This window comes from Hippopotamus amphibius, chromosome 10 (assembly GCF_030028045.1).
Source record: "Hippopotamus amphibius kiboko isolate mHipAmp2 chromosome 10, mHipAmp2.hap2, whole genome shotgun sequence".
NCBI lineage: Eukaryota > Metazoa > Chordata > Mammalia > Artiodactyla > Hippopotamidae > Hippopotamus > Hippopotamus amphibius.
The window spans coordinates 23,462,024-23,479,321 of NC_080195.1; the positions used below are offsets into that span (position 1 = coordinate 23,462,024).

At 37.4% G+C, this 17,298-nt stretch overlaps 1 protein-coding gene across 4 annotated transcripts in view; it reads right to left on the reverse strand.

Moving 5' to 3' along the window:
- Nucleotides 1-17,298, reverse strand: part of GTF2E2 (general transcription factor IIE subunit 2) — a 70,363-nt gene that overhangs the window by 17,823 nt on the left and 35,242 nt on the right. For all 4 annotated transcript variants that reach the window (XR_009047798.1, XM_057697826.1, XM_057697825.1 and 1 more), the window contains 2 exons: nucleotides 15,289-15,471; nucleotides 534-627 (listed from right to left, as the gene is read on the reverse strand). Coding sequence is in view for 3 of the 4 variants with exons in the window: in XM_057697826.1 (XP_057553809.1) it covers nucleotides 534-627; nucleotides 15,289-15,471 (277 nt within the window). In the remaining variant the exon portion in view is untranslated. The remainder of the gene's footprint in view (nucleotides 1-533; nucleotides 628-15,288; nucleotides 15,472-17,298) is intronic.

A 17,298-nucleotide genomic window follows, 5' to 3' on the forward strand; every position in this document is an offset into this window, starting at 1 on the left:
TAAATAATACATTAGACATAGGAGTTATTAGCTATAAGAGATGATAATGTAAAAAAGCAGTATTATAAAATTTAAGTTATAACTGTATTGTAAATACTATCAATTCTGTCACCCTAAATTTGTAACATGTCTGCAAATTAAAGAAAGTATCCATACAGAAGGGCTCACCTGTGGGCTTCCCTGGTGGTGCAGTGGTTAAGAACCCACCTGCCAATGCAGGGGACATGGATTCACGCCCTGGGTCAGGAAGATCCCACATGCTGCAGAGCAACGAAGCCCATGCACCACAACTACTGAGCCTATGCTCTAGAGCCTGTGAGCCACAACTATTGAGCCCAAGTGCCACAACTACAGAAGCCCATGTGCCTAGAGCCCGTGCTCCACAACAAGAAAAGGCACTGCAATGAGAAGCCTATGCACCACAATGAAGAGCAGCCCCTGCTCACTGCAACTAGAAAAAGCCTGTGCACAGCAACAAAGAACCAATGCAGCCAATAAATAAATAAATAAATAAATAAATAAAAAAGACTCACCTTCATCCACAGAAAACTGACAGCTCTTATCATTGAAGAAAAGAATTTTTTTCTTATCAGGACGGTTTACAAATAGTATCTGGTCCCCTAACGCCTTAAAGATAAAGAAAAAATTTTCGGTTAACTCCAAATTGCATCACCCAAGAAATTTTTTTTTTTTTTTTTAAACAACAAAAGACTCCCACTTCCTTTAACCCTCAGTATACCTTTAGGGTCCACTAGACCAAATTTTAATTCTTGAGTTTCTTTCTTGAGTAGTTCTATTTTTAAGAACTGGTATTTTGAGACTTTTATTCTTAGCACCCAAAGTACAAAAAGGAAACAAAATTGTTTTAAATAGAACAAAATTCAACTTATGTTGCAATTACAATTTGGATCTACTTGATCCTTTTATTAATCTGTGGGAAAAACTGTGGAATCTGTGTTCTTACTTTTCCTTTACCTTAAAATATTTTGTTACTTACTCATCATTATCCACCAATTATTTCCAATTATGATGTGAAAAGTTAGAACAGTAAGAAAATGGAAGAATGATTAAATCACCTAAAACTGAGTGTGCAACTATGAGATAAACAGCCATCCTTCAGTTTTCTTACTGCATTGCCCAAAATACTGCATCATCTTTAAAGAAAATATAAAAGACTTGGCTAGTCTTTGCTGTCTTTTAGCTTTCACTGAGCAGTTGACAATTACAAATTTTTCATTTTCTACTACTCTAGCAATGACAAGAAAGTTGACATAAGGTATTTCATTATTATTAATTAATAAGAACAAGAATGCAAAAAGCATGATAGCAGTACTCTGGACTGTAATGGTGATGGTGAAGTTCATCATGGAAATAAAGTCTCAAACTATGAGCCTTTAGATGACAATACCACAGATGAATAATCTCAACCTTAGGCATCAATGCATGAACTACATGGACTTAATAGATATATAAAGAACACTCCACCCAAAAGCAACAGAATACACATTATTCTCAAGCACACACTTGCCACTCTCCAGGCTAGTTAATATGTCAACCCACAAAACAAGTCTTAGCAAATCACATCAAGCACCTTTTCTGACCACAATCATATATAAAACTAAAAATGAATTACAAGAAGAATACTGGAAAATTCACAATTATGTAGATATTAAGCAATATGCTACTAATCGCTGGGTCAAAGAAGAAATTAAAAAAATACTTTGAAAAAAATGAAAATAACAATGTACCAAAACTTAGGAGAGGTTTAAAAAAAAAAGGCAATTCTAAGAGAAAAGTCATAGCTATAAATGCCTACATCAAAAAACAAGAAAAATCTCAACCTAGACTTACACCTTGAGGAACTAGAAAAAAAGAACAAATGAGCCCAAAGTTAGTAGAAGGAAATAACAAAGATTAGATTGGAAATAAATTTAAATAGAGACTAAAAAGACAACAGAAAAGATTAATGAAACTATGAGCTGGTTCTCTGAAAAGATAAACAAATCTGACAAACCTTTAGCTCAGCTAACCAAGAAAAATGGACAGAAGACTCAAACCAGAAATGAAATGGGAGGCATTACAAATAATACCACAGAATACAAAAAAATCAGAAGAGACTACTATGAACATTCACCAACAAAACTGGACAACCTAGGGGAGATGGATGAATTTCTAGAAACGTATAAGCTATCAACCCTGAATCATGAAGAAATAGAAATTCTGAACAGATCAGTTGCTAAAAAAGATATTGAATAAGTAATCAAAAATCTCCCAACAAACGAAAGTCCAGGATCAGACAGCTTCACTGGTGAATTCTACCAAACATTGAAAGAATATCAGTTCTTCTCAAAACTCTTTTAAAAAAACTGAAGCAGTTCACCAAACTCATTTTTCAAGGCTAGTATTACCCTGATACCAAAACCAGACAAGTATGCTACAAGAAAAGAAAATTACAAGCTAACACCCCTGATGAAGATAGATGCAAAAATCTCAACAAAATATTAACACACCAAAATTAACAATACATTAAAAGAATCACATACCACAATCAAATGAGATTTATTCCAGGCATGCAAGGATGGTTCAATATCTGCACATTAATCAATGTGATACAGCATATTAACAAAATCAAAGACAAAACTCTTATGACATCTCAGTAGATGCAGAAAAAGCATTTAGCAAAATTCAACACCCATTTATGATAACTCTCCACAATACAGATACCAAGTTAATGTATTTCAACATAATAAAGACTATATATGACAAGCCAACAGGTTACATCAGACTCAATAGTGAAAAGCTGGAAAGCACTGCCTCTAAAATCAGGAACAAGACAAGGATGCCACTTTTATTCAACATAGTATTGGAGACCTAACCAGAGCAATCAGGCAAGAAAAAGAAAGAAAAGACATACAAATTGAAAAGGAAGAAATAAAAATGTCACCTTCTGCAGACTATATTTTATATATCTCCCTAAAGACGTCACTAAAAAACTATTAGAATAATGAATTCAATAAAGTTGCAGGATACAAAATCAATATACAAAAATTCTGAGTTTCTATACACTAATAACTATCATAAAGAGAAGTGAACAATCCCATTTACAACTGCATTAAAAAGAATATACCTGGGCTTCCTAGGTGGCGCAGTGGTTAAGAATCCGCCTGTCAATGCAGAGGACAGGGGTTCGATCCCTGTTCCAGGAAGATCCCACATGCTGCGGAGCAACTAAGCCCGTGTGCCAATAAATAAATAAATAAAATAAAATAAAAGTTACCTATAAAAAAAAAAAAAAAAAGAATATACCTAGAAATAAATTTCACCAAGGAGACGAATGATCTCTACACTGAAATCTATAAGACAATGACGAAAGAAACTGAAGACACAAAAAAAATGAAAAGATATTCTGTGCTTGTGGACTGGAAGACTTAATATTGTTAAACTGTCTATTCTACCCAAAGCAAAATACAGATCCAATGCAATCCCTATCAAAATTCCAATGACATTTTTCACAGAAATAGAACAATGCTAAAATTTATACAGAACCATGAAAGATCCTGTCAATCAAAGCAATCTTGAAAAAGAAGAACAAAGCTGGAGGTATCACACTCCCTATATTACAAAAGTATAGTAACTGAAACAGTACAGCACTGGCATAAAAACAGACACGTAGATCAATGCGACAGAACAGAAAACCCAGAAATAAACCTATGCATATATGGTGAATTAATTTACGACAAAGGCACTAAGAATATACAATAGGGAAAGGATAGTCTCCTCAATAAATGGCGCTGGAACAACTGGACAGCCACATGCAAAAGAATGAAATTGGGCCACTATCTTACATCATATGCAAAAATTATTTCAAAATGGACTAAAGACCTGAACATAAGACCTTAAACTGTAAGATTCCTGAAAGAAAACATAGGCAGTAAGCTCCTGGACATCCACCTTGGCAATTTTTCAGATTTGACATCAAAAGCACAGGCAATGAAAGCAATAACAAAAAAGTGGGACCACATCATATTAAAAAGCTTCTGCACAGCAAAGGAAACATCAACAAAATGAAAAGGCAATCTACTAAATGAGAAAAAAAGATCTGCAAATCATATATCATAAGGGGTTACTATCCAAATTATATAAAGAACTCATGGAACACAACAGCAAAAAACAAACAAACCCCACCCAATTAAAAAAATGGGCAGAGGTACTTCCCTGGTGGTGCAGTGGTTAAGAATTCACCTGCAGGGGACACGGGTTCAATCCCTGGTCCAGGAAGATCCCACATGCCATGGAGCAACTAAGCCCATGCACCACAACTACTGAGCCTGTGCTTTAGAGCATGTGAGTCACAACTACTGAGCCCACGCATGGCAACTACTGAAGCCCACACATCTAGAGCCCACGTTCTGCAACAAGAGAAGCCACCTCACTGAGATGCCCACACACCGCAACAAAGAGTAGCCCCTGCTCATCTCAACTAGAGAAAAGCCCAGGTGCAGCAACAAAGACCCAAACGCAGCCAAAAAAAAAAGGGGGGGGGGGGGGGCAGAGGATTTGAATAGACATTTTTCTGAAGACACACAGATGGTCAACAGGTACATGAAAAGATGCTCAACATCACTAATCATCAGGAAAAAGCAAATCAAAACCACAATGAGATTATCACCTCACACCTGTCAGAATGGCTATTATCAAAAAGACAAGAAATAATAAGTCCTGGTGAGGATATGGAGAAAAGGGAACCCTTGTGCACCGTTGATGGGAATGTAAACTGATGTAGGCACCATGGAAAACAGTATGAAGGTTCCTCAAAAAATCAAAAATAAAACTACCATATGATTCAGCAATACCACTTCTGGATATTTTTATCCAAAGAAAATGAAAACACTAACTTAAAAAGATATATGTACCACCTTATTCAGTGAAGCATTATTTACAGTAGCCAAGATATGGAAACAATCTAAGTACCCAATGATGTAGGAATGGATAAAGGAAATGTGTTATATACAAACATGGGATACTTTGCAGCCCTAAAAAAGAACAAAATCTTGCCATCTGCGACATGACATGGATGCACATGGATGGACCTGAGGGCATTACACTAAGTCACATAGGTCAGACTGAGAAAGACAAATACTGTACGATCTCACTTATACGTGAAATCTTTAAAAAAAAAAAAAAAAGGACTCATGGAAACAGAGAAGAGATTGGTGACTGCGAGAGGCAATAGATCAGGGGATAGGCAAAATACATGAAGAGGGTCAAAAGGTACAAACTTCCAGTTGTAAAATAAATAAGTCATGGGGATGTACCAGACATTATGATGACTACAGTTAATAATACTGTGTTGCATATTTGAAAGTTGCTGAGCGCAGATCTTAAAAGTTCCTATCACAAAATAAAATTTTTTTTGATAACTATGTATGGTGACAAATTTAACCAGACTTACTACAATCATTTTTTTAATTAAAAACAATTTTTAATTAAAAAAAAAAACCCTGAGTAGTTGATTCAATACACCATCTTCAAACTAAAACATATCATAAACACAGAGTGGACTATTAAAATTATTCTGGCAGTTAATTATTGAAAACCCTCAAAAAACAACTACTGAGAGATGAATAATCTGGAACAGTCACTGGTTTTTCTCATTTCCTTGTTTTCTTGCTTTTGTATGATCCTTTTTGTTCCTTGCTAGCACTATACATTTCTACAAAGCACTATATGGTCAACAAAACAACAGTTAAAGTTATCTTCTATCTCCTCCAAGAACTGAAGAAAAGGAAACAACATAGAAGGGATTTAACTTAATTATGCCAGATTTCTCCCTTGAGAAATTACTTAGGATAGAACACATCTTCACATATTTAAAATGAGAGGATTTTTAAAAACTTGGAGTTTCGAACAATTTAGAAATAATCCTGCCTGCAAATGACAGACTGTGTGCTTTTCATGACCTCTTTACAGCTCTACTCCTTAAGAGAGCCATTAAAAATAGGGTGTTTGTGGAAGAAAGATGGTGGCAAAGTAGAAGGATGTGGAGTGCATCCCTCTCCACAGATGCATCAGGAATACACCAAAAGATGCAATAATTCCCACAGAGAACCAGCTGAACACCAGACGACCTTGGACACCAGAAAGAACTGCAAAGATCCCAACATAACCGGGTAGGACAGAGGGGAAAAAAAGGAAGAAAGAGGAGGAGAAGAAAGGAAAGGGACGGGTCCCACACCCTAGGGCGAGGGGATCTGAAACAGAGGGGAGATTGCCAAATTTGGGGAAATGTCCCTTATCTGACAGGGAAACCCCTTATCCAATAGGGAATTTCCCTGGGTCAGAAGGGAGGCATTTGGGACTGTTCAGAGGATGAAGCAGCTGAGCTGTGACAGACAGGAAACAGTGAGAAACACATGGAGGGTCTGCACCATGGCTCAGCGTGTCCAGACTGAGATATCGATTCACAGCTGAACAGGGGGTCTGGGAGCTGGAACATGGGAACCAGAAAACTGGTTCAGGGTAAGAAACATTGTTGGCAGTAGGGAGATGGACTGAGAGAACAGGATGGAAGAAATCCGCAGCAGAGAGTGCCTACCACAGAAAGCTGGGCAGCCATGGGCGGCTCAATACTGCTGACTCACAAGCAGGGGGGAGGAGCCGAGCGTGTAGCCTCTCTCTCAGAGCCTGCGATGGACAAAGGAAGGACCCCTGTGGGCCTAGCTAACACACTCAGGGATAACAAAGGCCCCCGGGCAGGGCTGGCCTAGAGTGCCTGCAGTCGAGAGCCAAAAGCCCGCAGAGCAGCCCAGCTCTGGAGACATCCTGTTTACACCTGAGCCGCCAGCGTCCCTCTACAACAGGCATCGCCACGGCCGACTGAGCCTCCGTGACCCAGGCAGGGTGCACCAGCGGAGTCATAGCAGGGGGGAGGAGCGAAGGTTGCAGTTGTTCTCTCGGCCTGAGCTGCTCAAGCCCCGTGACCCAGGCAGGGTGCCACTGCTCACTCACTCCCAGGGGAAGGAGCCACTATTGTACCCTCTCTCCCCACACACCAGCACTTACAGATGAACAATAAAGGATGCTCTGCTGGTCACAGAATAATACAAGAAGCCCAAGGCAGGTAGAAGGACACTTACAGCTGAGACCTCAAGGAAACAGAAATATTAGTATTAATTCTATTGATCTGGTCCATTCTGGGGTCAGTTCTAGTTTATGGTTGTTTGTTTTGTTTTTGTTTTTTTTTATTAATTACAATCTTAGTCCTAAGGGATCTACACATTTTATAACATATTTGTTTATTCTATTTTTATTTTTAGCCTTTTTATACATATCTATTTCTAGCTAAGTTTTTTCTAGTACTGACTGTATCTCTCCTACCTTCTTTTCATCTCTCGCTTTTACACATTTCTATTTCTTTTTCTTTTCATATTTCCAGTCACACTACACTCTTCTGTTGCCCTGTCTTCTATTCCTTCTAAGTTTATTTTATCTTAATATAAGCAATATTATCAGTCTGCTGTTTCCTTGCTTTATTCTCCAGATGACACACTGCTTTGGTATTTATTATTAGGTTTTGTCATTATCTTAGTTCTAAGTATAATTGTCTGATTTCATTCTGAGAAGCTTCACTCTGTCTGGTGGTACTCTTGCTCTTTATTATATTTCATCCTAGCTTTCAAAATCTCCTTGGATTTTTGTGTGTGTGTGTGGTGTTTTTTTGTTTATTTGCTTTTATTTTTGTTTTGTTTTGGTTTTGAATTTCTGTTGGTTTTCTCTTTGACTGTCTGATAGCATACTGGTGTTCTTCTGTCAGGTCTTTCTAGTGCTTTATGTGCTAATGGATTCAGTATTTGTGTGTCTTATACATGTATGTGTTTCCTTGAGTAGTATTTGACTCAACATTCTGCCATTAGTCTGGGGCTTGGACAGTCTTATTTATTTATTTATTGCCAGGACAAGCAACCTCTGAAGTTTGGACTACTATGAGAAAACAAAGAAACACCATGCAGGCAAAGGAGCAGGAAAAAAACCCACAAGACAAATAAATGAAGATGGAATAGGAAAATTGCCAGAAAAAGAATTCAGAGTAATGATAGTAAAGATGATACAAAATCTCGATAACAAAATAAAAAATACAAGAAACAGTTAATAAGGACTCAGAAGAACTAAAGAGCAAACAAACAGTAATGGACAACAAAATAACTGAAATTAAAAATACTCTAGATGGTATAAACAGCAGAATAACTGAGGCAGAAGAATGAATAAGTGAGTTGGAAGATAGAATGGGGGAAATAACTGCCACAGAGCAGCAAAGAGAAAAAAGAATAAAAAGAATGGAAGACACTCTCAGAGACCTTGGTGACATTAAGTGCACCAACATTTGAATCACAGGCATCCCAGAAGAAGAAGGAAAAAAGAAATGGTCTGAGAAAATATCTGAAGAGGTTATAGTGGAAAACTTCCCCAATATGGGAAAGGAAATAATTAATCAAGTCCAAGAAGCACAGAGTCCCATACAGAATAAACGAAAGGAGAAATACACCAAGGCACATATTAATCAAATTAACGAAAATTAAACACAAAGAAAAAATACTAAAAGCAGCAAGAGAAAAGCAACAAATAACATATAAGGGAAAACCCATAAGGATAACAGCTGATCTTTCTGCAGAAACTCTGCAGGCCAGAAGGGAATGGCAGGATATACTGAAAGTCCTGAAAGAGAAAAACCTACAGCCAAGAACACTCTACCCAGCAAGAATCTCACTCAGATTTGAGGGAGAAATCAAAAGCTTTACAGACAAGCAAAAGTTAAGAGAATTCAGCACCACCAAACCAGCCTTACAACAATTGCTAAAGGAACTTTTCTAAGTAGGAAACACAAGAGAAGGAAAAGACCTACAAAAACAAACTCAAAACAATTAAGAAAATGGTAATAGGAACATACATGTCAATGACCACCTTAAATGTAAATGGATTAAATGCCCCAACCAAAAGACACAGACTGGCTGAATGGATACAAAAACAAGACCCTTCTATATGCTGTCTACAAGAAACCCACTTCAGACCAAGGGATGCACACAGACTGAAAGTAAAGGGATGGAAAAAGACATTCCATGCAAATGGAAGTCAAAAGAAAGCTGGAGTAGCAATACTCATATGAGACACATTAGACTTTAAAGACTATTACAAGAGACAAGGAAGGACACTACATAATGATCAATGGATCAATCCAAGAAGAACATATAACAATTGTAAATATCTATGCACCCAACATAGGAGCACCTCAATACATAAGGCAAATGCTAACAGCCATAAAAGGGGACATCGACAGTAACACAATAATAGTAGGAGACTTTAACACCCCACTTACATCAATGAACAGATCACCCAAACAAAAATAAGGACACACAAGCTTTAAATGACACATTAGACCATCTCAACTTAATTGATATTTATAGGACATTCCATCCAAAAACGACAGAATACAATTTCTTCTCAAGCACACACAGAACCATCTTCCAGGATAGATCACATCCTGGGTCACAAATCAAGCCTCGGTAAATTCAAGAAAATTGAAATCATATCAAGCATCTTCTCTGACCACAACGCCACGAGACTAGATATCAATTACAGGAAAAAAACTGTAAAAAATACAAACACATGGAGGCTAAACAATACGCTATTAAACAACCAAGAAATCACTAAAGAAATCAAAGAGGAAATCAAAAAATATCTAGAAACAAACAACAATGAAAACACAACAACGCAAAACCTATGGGACACAGCAAAAGCAGTTCTAGAGGGAAGTTTATAGCAATACAGTCCTACCTCAAGAAACAAGTATCAAATAAACAACCTAACCTTACACCTAAAACAATTAGAGAAAGAAGAACAAAGACACCCCAAAATGAGCAGAAGGAAAGAAATCATAAAGATCAGAGCAGAAATACATGAAAAAGAAAGGAAAGAAACAATAGCAAAGATTAATGAAACTAAAAGCTGGTTCTTTGAGTAGATAAACAAAATTGATAAACCATTAGCCAGACTCACCAGGAAAAAAAGGGTGAAGACGCAAATCAACAGAATTAGAAATGAAAAAGGAGAAGTAACAATGGACACCACAGAAATACAAAAGATCATGAGAGACTACTACAAGCAACTATATGCCAATCAATTGGATAACCTGGAAGAAATGGATAAATCCTTAGAAAAATATAACCTTCCAAGACTGAATCAGGAAGAAATAGAAAATATGAACAGACCAATCACAAGTATGGAAATTGAGACTGATTATAAATCTCTCAACAAAAGCCCAGGGCCAGATGGCTTCACAGGCGAATTCTATCAAACATTTAGAGAAGAGCTAACACCTATCCTTCTCAAACTGTTCCAAAATATAGCAGAAGGAAGAACACTCCCAAACTCATTCTACGAGGCCATCATCAACCTGATACCAAAACCAGGCAAAGATGTCACAAAAAAGAAAATTACAGGTCAATATCACTGATGACTATAGATGCACAAATCCTCAATAAAATACTAGCTAACAGAATCCAACAGCACATTAAAAAAATCATACACCGGGCTTCCTAGATGGCACAGTGGTTAAGAATCCACCTGCCAGTGCAGGGGACATGGGTTCAATCCCTGCTCCAGGAAGATCCCACATGCCGCGGAGCAACTAAGCCCATGCACCACAACTATTGAGCCTGTGCTTTAGAGCCCATGAGCCACAACTAATGAGCCCATGTGCTGCAAATACTGAAGCCCACGCACCAAGAGCCCATTATCCGCAACAAGAGAAGCCACGGCAATGAGGAGCCCATGTTCTGCAACGAGAAGCCACAGCAATGAGGAGCCCTCACACCACAAAGAAGAGTAGCCCCCACTCACCACAACTAAAGAAAGCCCATGCATAGCAACAAAGACCCAACACAGCAAAATAAACAAATAAATAAATAAAAGAATATTTTTTAAAAAATCATACACCATGATCAGATAGTGGGGTTTATCCCTGGGATGCAAGGATTCTTCAATATACGTAAATCAGTGTGATACATCATATCAACAAACTGAAGGATAAAAACCATGTGATAATCTCAATAGATGTGGAAAAAGCTTTTGACAAAATTCAACATCCATTTATGATAAAAACTCTCCAGAAACTGGGCATTGAAGGAAATTACCTCAACAGAATAAAAGCCATATATGAGAAACCAAAAGCCAACATCATTCTAAATGGGGAAAAACTGAAAGAATTCCCTCTAAGAACAGGAACAAGACAAGGGTGTCCACTCTCATCATTATTATTCAACATAGTTTTGGAAGTTTTAGCCACAGCAATCAGAGAAGAAAATGAAATAAAAGGAAGCCAAATTGGAAAAGAAGAAATAAAACTGTCACTGTTTGCAGATGACATGATATTATACATAGAAAACCCTAAAGACTCTACCAGAAACCTGCTAGCACTAATTGATGAATTTAGTAAAGTAGCAGGATACAAAATTAATGCACAGAAATCTCTTGCATTCCTAAACACTAACAATGCAAAAGCAGAAAGAGAAATTGAGGAAACTCTCCCATTTACCAGTGCAACAAAAAGAATAAAATACCTAGGAATAAACCTGCCTAAGGAGGCAAAAGATCTGTATGCAGAAAACTATAAGACAGTGATGAAAGAAATCAAAGATGATACAAACAGATGGAGGGACATACCATGTTCTTGGATTGGAAGAATCAACATTGTGAAAATGAATGTACTACCCAAAGCAATTTACAGATTCAATGCAATCCCGATCAAATTACCAATGGCATTTTTCACAGAACTAGAACAAGAAATCTTATGATTTGTATGGAAACGCAAAAGACCCCAAATAGCCAAAGCAATCTCAAGAAGGAAAGACAGAGTTGGTGGAATCAGGCTTCCTGACTTCAAACTATACTACAAGGCCATAGTGATCAAGGCAGTATGGTACTGGCACAAAAATAGAAAGGAAGATCAATGGAACAGAATAGAGAACTCAGAGGTAAACCCAAGCACATATGGGCACCTTATCTTTGACAAAGGAGGCAAGAATATACAATGGAAAAAAGACAGCCTCTTCAATATGTGGTGCTGGGAAAACTGGACAGCAACATGTAAAAGAATGAAATTAGAACACTTCCTAACACTATACACAAAAATGAACTCAAAATGGATTAAAAACCTAAAAGTAAGGCCAGACACTATAAAACTCCCAGAGGAAAACATAGGCAGAACACTCCATGACACACATCAAAGCAAGATCCTTTTTGACCCACCTCCTGGAATCATGGAAATAAAATCAAGAATAAACAAATGGGACCTCATGAAACTTGAAGGTTTTTGCACAGCGAAAGAAACCATAAACAAGACAAGAAGACAACCCTCAGAATGCGAGAAAATACTTGCCAATGAAGCAACGGACAAAAGATTAATCTCCAAAATATACAAGCAGCTCATGCAGCTTAATACCAAAAAAGCAAATAACCCAATCAAAATGGGCAGAAGACCTAAATAGACATTTCTCCAAAGACATACAGATGGCCAACAAACACATGAAAAGATGCTCAACATCACTAATCATTAGAGAAAGGCAAGTCAAAGCCACCATGAGGTATCACCTCACACCAGTCAGAATGGCCATCATCAAAAAATCTAGGAACAACAGATGTTGGAGAGGGTGTGGAGAAAAGGGAACTCTCCTGCACTCTTGGTGGGAATGTAAGTCGGTACAGCCACTATGGAAAACAGTTTGGAGGATCCTTAAAAAACTAAAAATAGAACTACCATGTGATCCAGTAATCCCACTACTGGGCATATACCCAGAGAAAACCATGATCCCAAAAGAAACATGGACCATAATGTTCACTGCAGCACTATTTACAATAGCCAGGACATGGAAGCAACCTACATGCCCATCAACAGATGAATGGATAAAGAAGATGTGGCACATATATGCAATGGAATATTACTCAGCCATAAAAAGGAATGAAATGGAGCTATATGTAATGAGGTGGATAGACCTAGAGTCTGTCATACAGAGTGAAGTAAGCCAGAAGGAGAAAAACAAATACTGTATGCTAACTCATATATACGGAATCTAAAAAAAAAAAAAAATGGTACTGATGAACCCAGTGACAGGGCAAGAATAAGGATGCAGATGCAGAGAATGGACTGGAGGACACAGGGTTGGCGGGGCAGGGGGCAAGGGGGAAGCTGGGACAAAGTGAGAGAGTAGCATAGACACATATATACTACCAACTGTAAAACAGATAGCTAGTGGGAAGTTGCTGTATAACAAAGGGAGATCAGCTCGATGATGGGTGATGTCTTAGATGGCCAGGATAGGGAGAGTGGGAGGGAGTCTCGGGAGGGAAGGGATATGGGGATATATGTGTAAATACAGCTGATTCACTTTCATGTACCTCATAAGCTGGTACAAGAGTGTAAAGCAATTATATTCCAATAAAGAGCTTAAAAAAAAAAACAGGGTGTGAACCTCTCCTTCTCCCATAGGCAATCATTCCATTGTTAAATGTCTTATGTGCATGTTTTTAATTTATGCAAATGGTATTGTTTTGTATTCCATTGTTCTTTTTTTCAGTAATATAGTTGTTTAGATCCATCAAAAAAAAAATAGGGTGTCAATGTGCCTTTATATCACAAAATTATTTAAAATAAAATAAGCAATTGTCAGTTTACATCACTGTTCTACTTTAGAATGTAATGTAAAACCTATTGAAGAGTAACAATACTGGCCCCTATCAAAATGGGAAAAAGAATGGAGCAGGAACTGTACCTAGCACTCCCAACTATTAAGCTAGGATTCGGTAGTTCTACCGTTCAGCATGCTATAAACTGTACAACTTATCAACTTTGATCACATATTATTTGTGACATTCATGCAGGTTAAGTTTAGACACTTAGGTTAAAACATTAAAAAGGGTTCTTCATCTGGTAATGACTAAGTAGTTCCTAAGGGACCAGCCCTCCTGAAGAAAACCACTATACTAGTCTCTGGACAAGACATTTTAAAAATAACAAAAGAGCTAAAAGAACAAAAGATGTGTCATATGCCATCCACCACAGAGAAGACAAAGTCTGAATCTTGACTCTAGTCAAGACAAATGCCCACTTAAAAACAAAATAAACAAAGAAAAACACTCTTTGAAGGAATATAATAGAATCCTGAACCATGTAATTCACCACGTTCAAGACTCAACAGAAATCAGGTATATGAAGAAAGAGGAAAACATGGCCCATACTCAAGAGACAAAGTCTCAGTGCAGACCATCCCCAAGATGACCCAGCTCCTGAAATCAGAAGAGGAGGATTTTAAAGCAACTACAAGAAGTTATTACTCAAGGGTATAATGGGAAATATGCCTGTAATGAATGGGAAAAAAAATTACAGAAAAAACTTCAGCAAAGAAGCAGTAACCATAAGAAAGAATGAAAAGTCGAGAACTGAAACCACCACCTATAAAATAAAGAATTCACCAATTGGGCTTAATAACAAATTGGAGGTAAAAAAGAAAAGTGAGTACAATTTACAATAGATCAATAGAACAAAAAAAAGTCCAGAAGTGCACACGTGCGCACGCACACACACACATACACACAGCCTATGGGACTTGTGGGATAACACCAAAAAGGCTAACGTGTTCAACTGAATTGCCAAGAAAGAGAGGAGAGAAAGAAGCAAGTTTCCTCCACAGGTAGCAAGAAGAATGAACCGGCTTACAGGTTAGCATCAATCATTAGCAACTGTGAATAATAGAGACCAGCCTTCCCAAGAGAGTTGAAAATTTAAACTGAAAATGTGATCTCTATCACTTTTACTGATAGCCCCTTTAGGAATTCACAACAAGCAAGTTATTAGTCAATGTTTTTTGTGTTTTAATGCCTCTGGTTCCCTCAGGTTAGCAATGTGCATAAGCACTATTGAAGGAGTTCTTGAATACAAACATAACCACTTATAAGAAAAACACTAATGTCTCTGAGGAAATCTTTCCAGAAATATTTTGAAGAATCAATCATATACAACAACACAAAAGGGAGCTGTCAAAGTTACACAAAAATGGCTATGCTCTGTCCTGCTCTATAGCCCAAAACACAAATTTCAAATCTTCAACTGGCTCCTCACAACCCCAAGTATGTATGATGGAGGAGGCTTTAAAAATAAATTTTAAGTCTTCATAATGTTTAAAACCAAAAGATATTATTAATTCAAAGTATATTAAGGCATAGAAAGAAAAGCAAGCTCACCTTGACGGCTTTCTGGGAATTGGGCAGTCCTTCCTCAATGTCTTCTAAAAGAATTCCTCCTAAGCCTCGCTGGTCATGCTTATCTAAGAGCCTAAGTAGGGCCTTCTTATCTTTCAAGTTGTACTTGGGCTTGAAGGCATACTTTCCATCTACTACTTCAATTTTGGGATTATTGACTAATGCCTGTAACAGTGACAATTTGGACATATTAACAAAAAGAAATACCATATATACATTATCTAATTCTACTAATTATTAAAAAAACAATACCCAATACAGTGGCAAATTAAAAATATCTTGTGGATACCAAGATAAGTTGCTATCTTGTTGATATCCAAAAGTATCTTGTATATCAACAGATCTAAAATACTGGACATCCAGAATCCAAAACAACAGGCAGAGATCAGCATGATGCTCACTTTTTATAAAAGAAACTGTTTATTATTTATATAGATTCTTTGGATGAGAAAGAAACCAGTGTATTACAACTGCTTTGAAGAAAGCTGTACCCATATTCTTTTGGAAGACAAAAGAGGTAAGCATCAACAAAACACCTATTAACATCAATAGACAAAGCGAAATGGGTACTGCCTACCTCACCCTCAAAGTACTTTATCACATATCGGGATTACAATGTGAGAAACATTACCCTGGGACAAACATATCAACAGTCAATCTGCCCCACATGGCATTAAACGGCACTAGCAGCTGTGGAAGGTACTCAAAAGGACCGTACTAGTGCACATAAGAGATTTACCTATGATGTCAGCTTGAGATTGAAACTGAGTAGCAATGCAGAAATTACTGAATGTAATTATGCGCCTCGTCAGTCCTGTTGTATAGCTAGTATCAGAAGGAAAGCTCTTCAGGCCCATCTACAAGCAGCACCTTGGGAATCCAGGCTTCCTGATCTTGTGAACTCTGCCACCGTGTCACCTACCAGAGTCAGCACGAAAGGCAACAGATGGAGGAGGCCCACTGGCTTTTACCTGCTACATCTTGGAAGGGACACATGTCACCCTGCCACTTTTCACTGGCCAGAACTAGTCCCCAGCCTAATGGCAAGGGGGCCTGGAGGGCGAGGAGAGGCAAATGGAGGTTCTGGGAGCACCAACAGCCTCTGCTAAAGCTTCTGCAAGAGCAGCTGGGAATGAATATATCAGACATTCTAGCTGTGTTATCTGGGATATATATATACATACATCTCTCGCAAAATAACACAGTATAATAAAATATATATATATCTCCATATATATATATATGGAGATAGATATAGATAGATTGATAGAGAGATAGATAGATAGATAGATAGATAGATAGATTGATTTTTTGGCCATGCCATATGGCATGCAGGATCCTAATTGCCCAACCAAGGATTAAACCGGTGTCCCCTGCATTGGGAGCATGGAGTCTTAACCAATGGACAACCAGGGAAGTCCCATGGGAAATACTTTTGACTTGAAGTTTTCCAGTAGGAGATTATTCAATCAAAAAGAAAATAACAATAGCAATTTTAATATTCATAATTCTTCATTTTTCAATATGACACTCTAAATTAAATGTCCTCTTTGTAAAATGGCAGAAGTGTAGGGACAGACTTTTATATTACAATTTCATTTCTGGTTGCCTTTTGCTTAAAATAAAATGTCCCTTACTACCCTATTCTTTGAGAGGGGGGAAAAAAAAGGAAAGCTCTTTAACAAAGAGCAACACTATTATTCATTTTCTTCTACAGCTGCTAGCCTAACCCTGAACAGATAAAAAGAAACATAGAAAGAAGAAAGGAGGGAGAATAGGATAGTAATTAAAATAAACTTTACCTAATGTGGATACTCCACGAAATTTCAAGATTAGGTAAAGCATCAAAATTTAAATGTGGACTAGCACTTTTTGTATACCACTAATATAATGAGCTACAATGATACTAACTGGTTCATTTTACATTATTAAAATCAAGAACAGCATTTGCTTGGTAAAATAAATTCTGTTTTAGGAAGTTTACATTTGGTA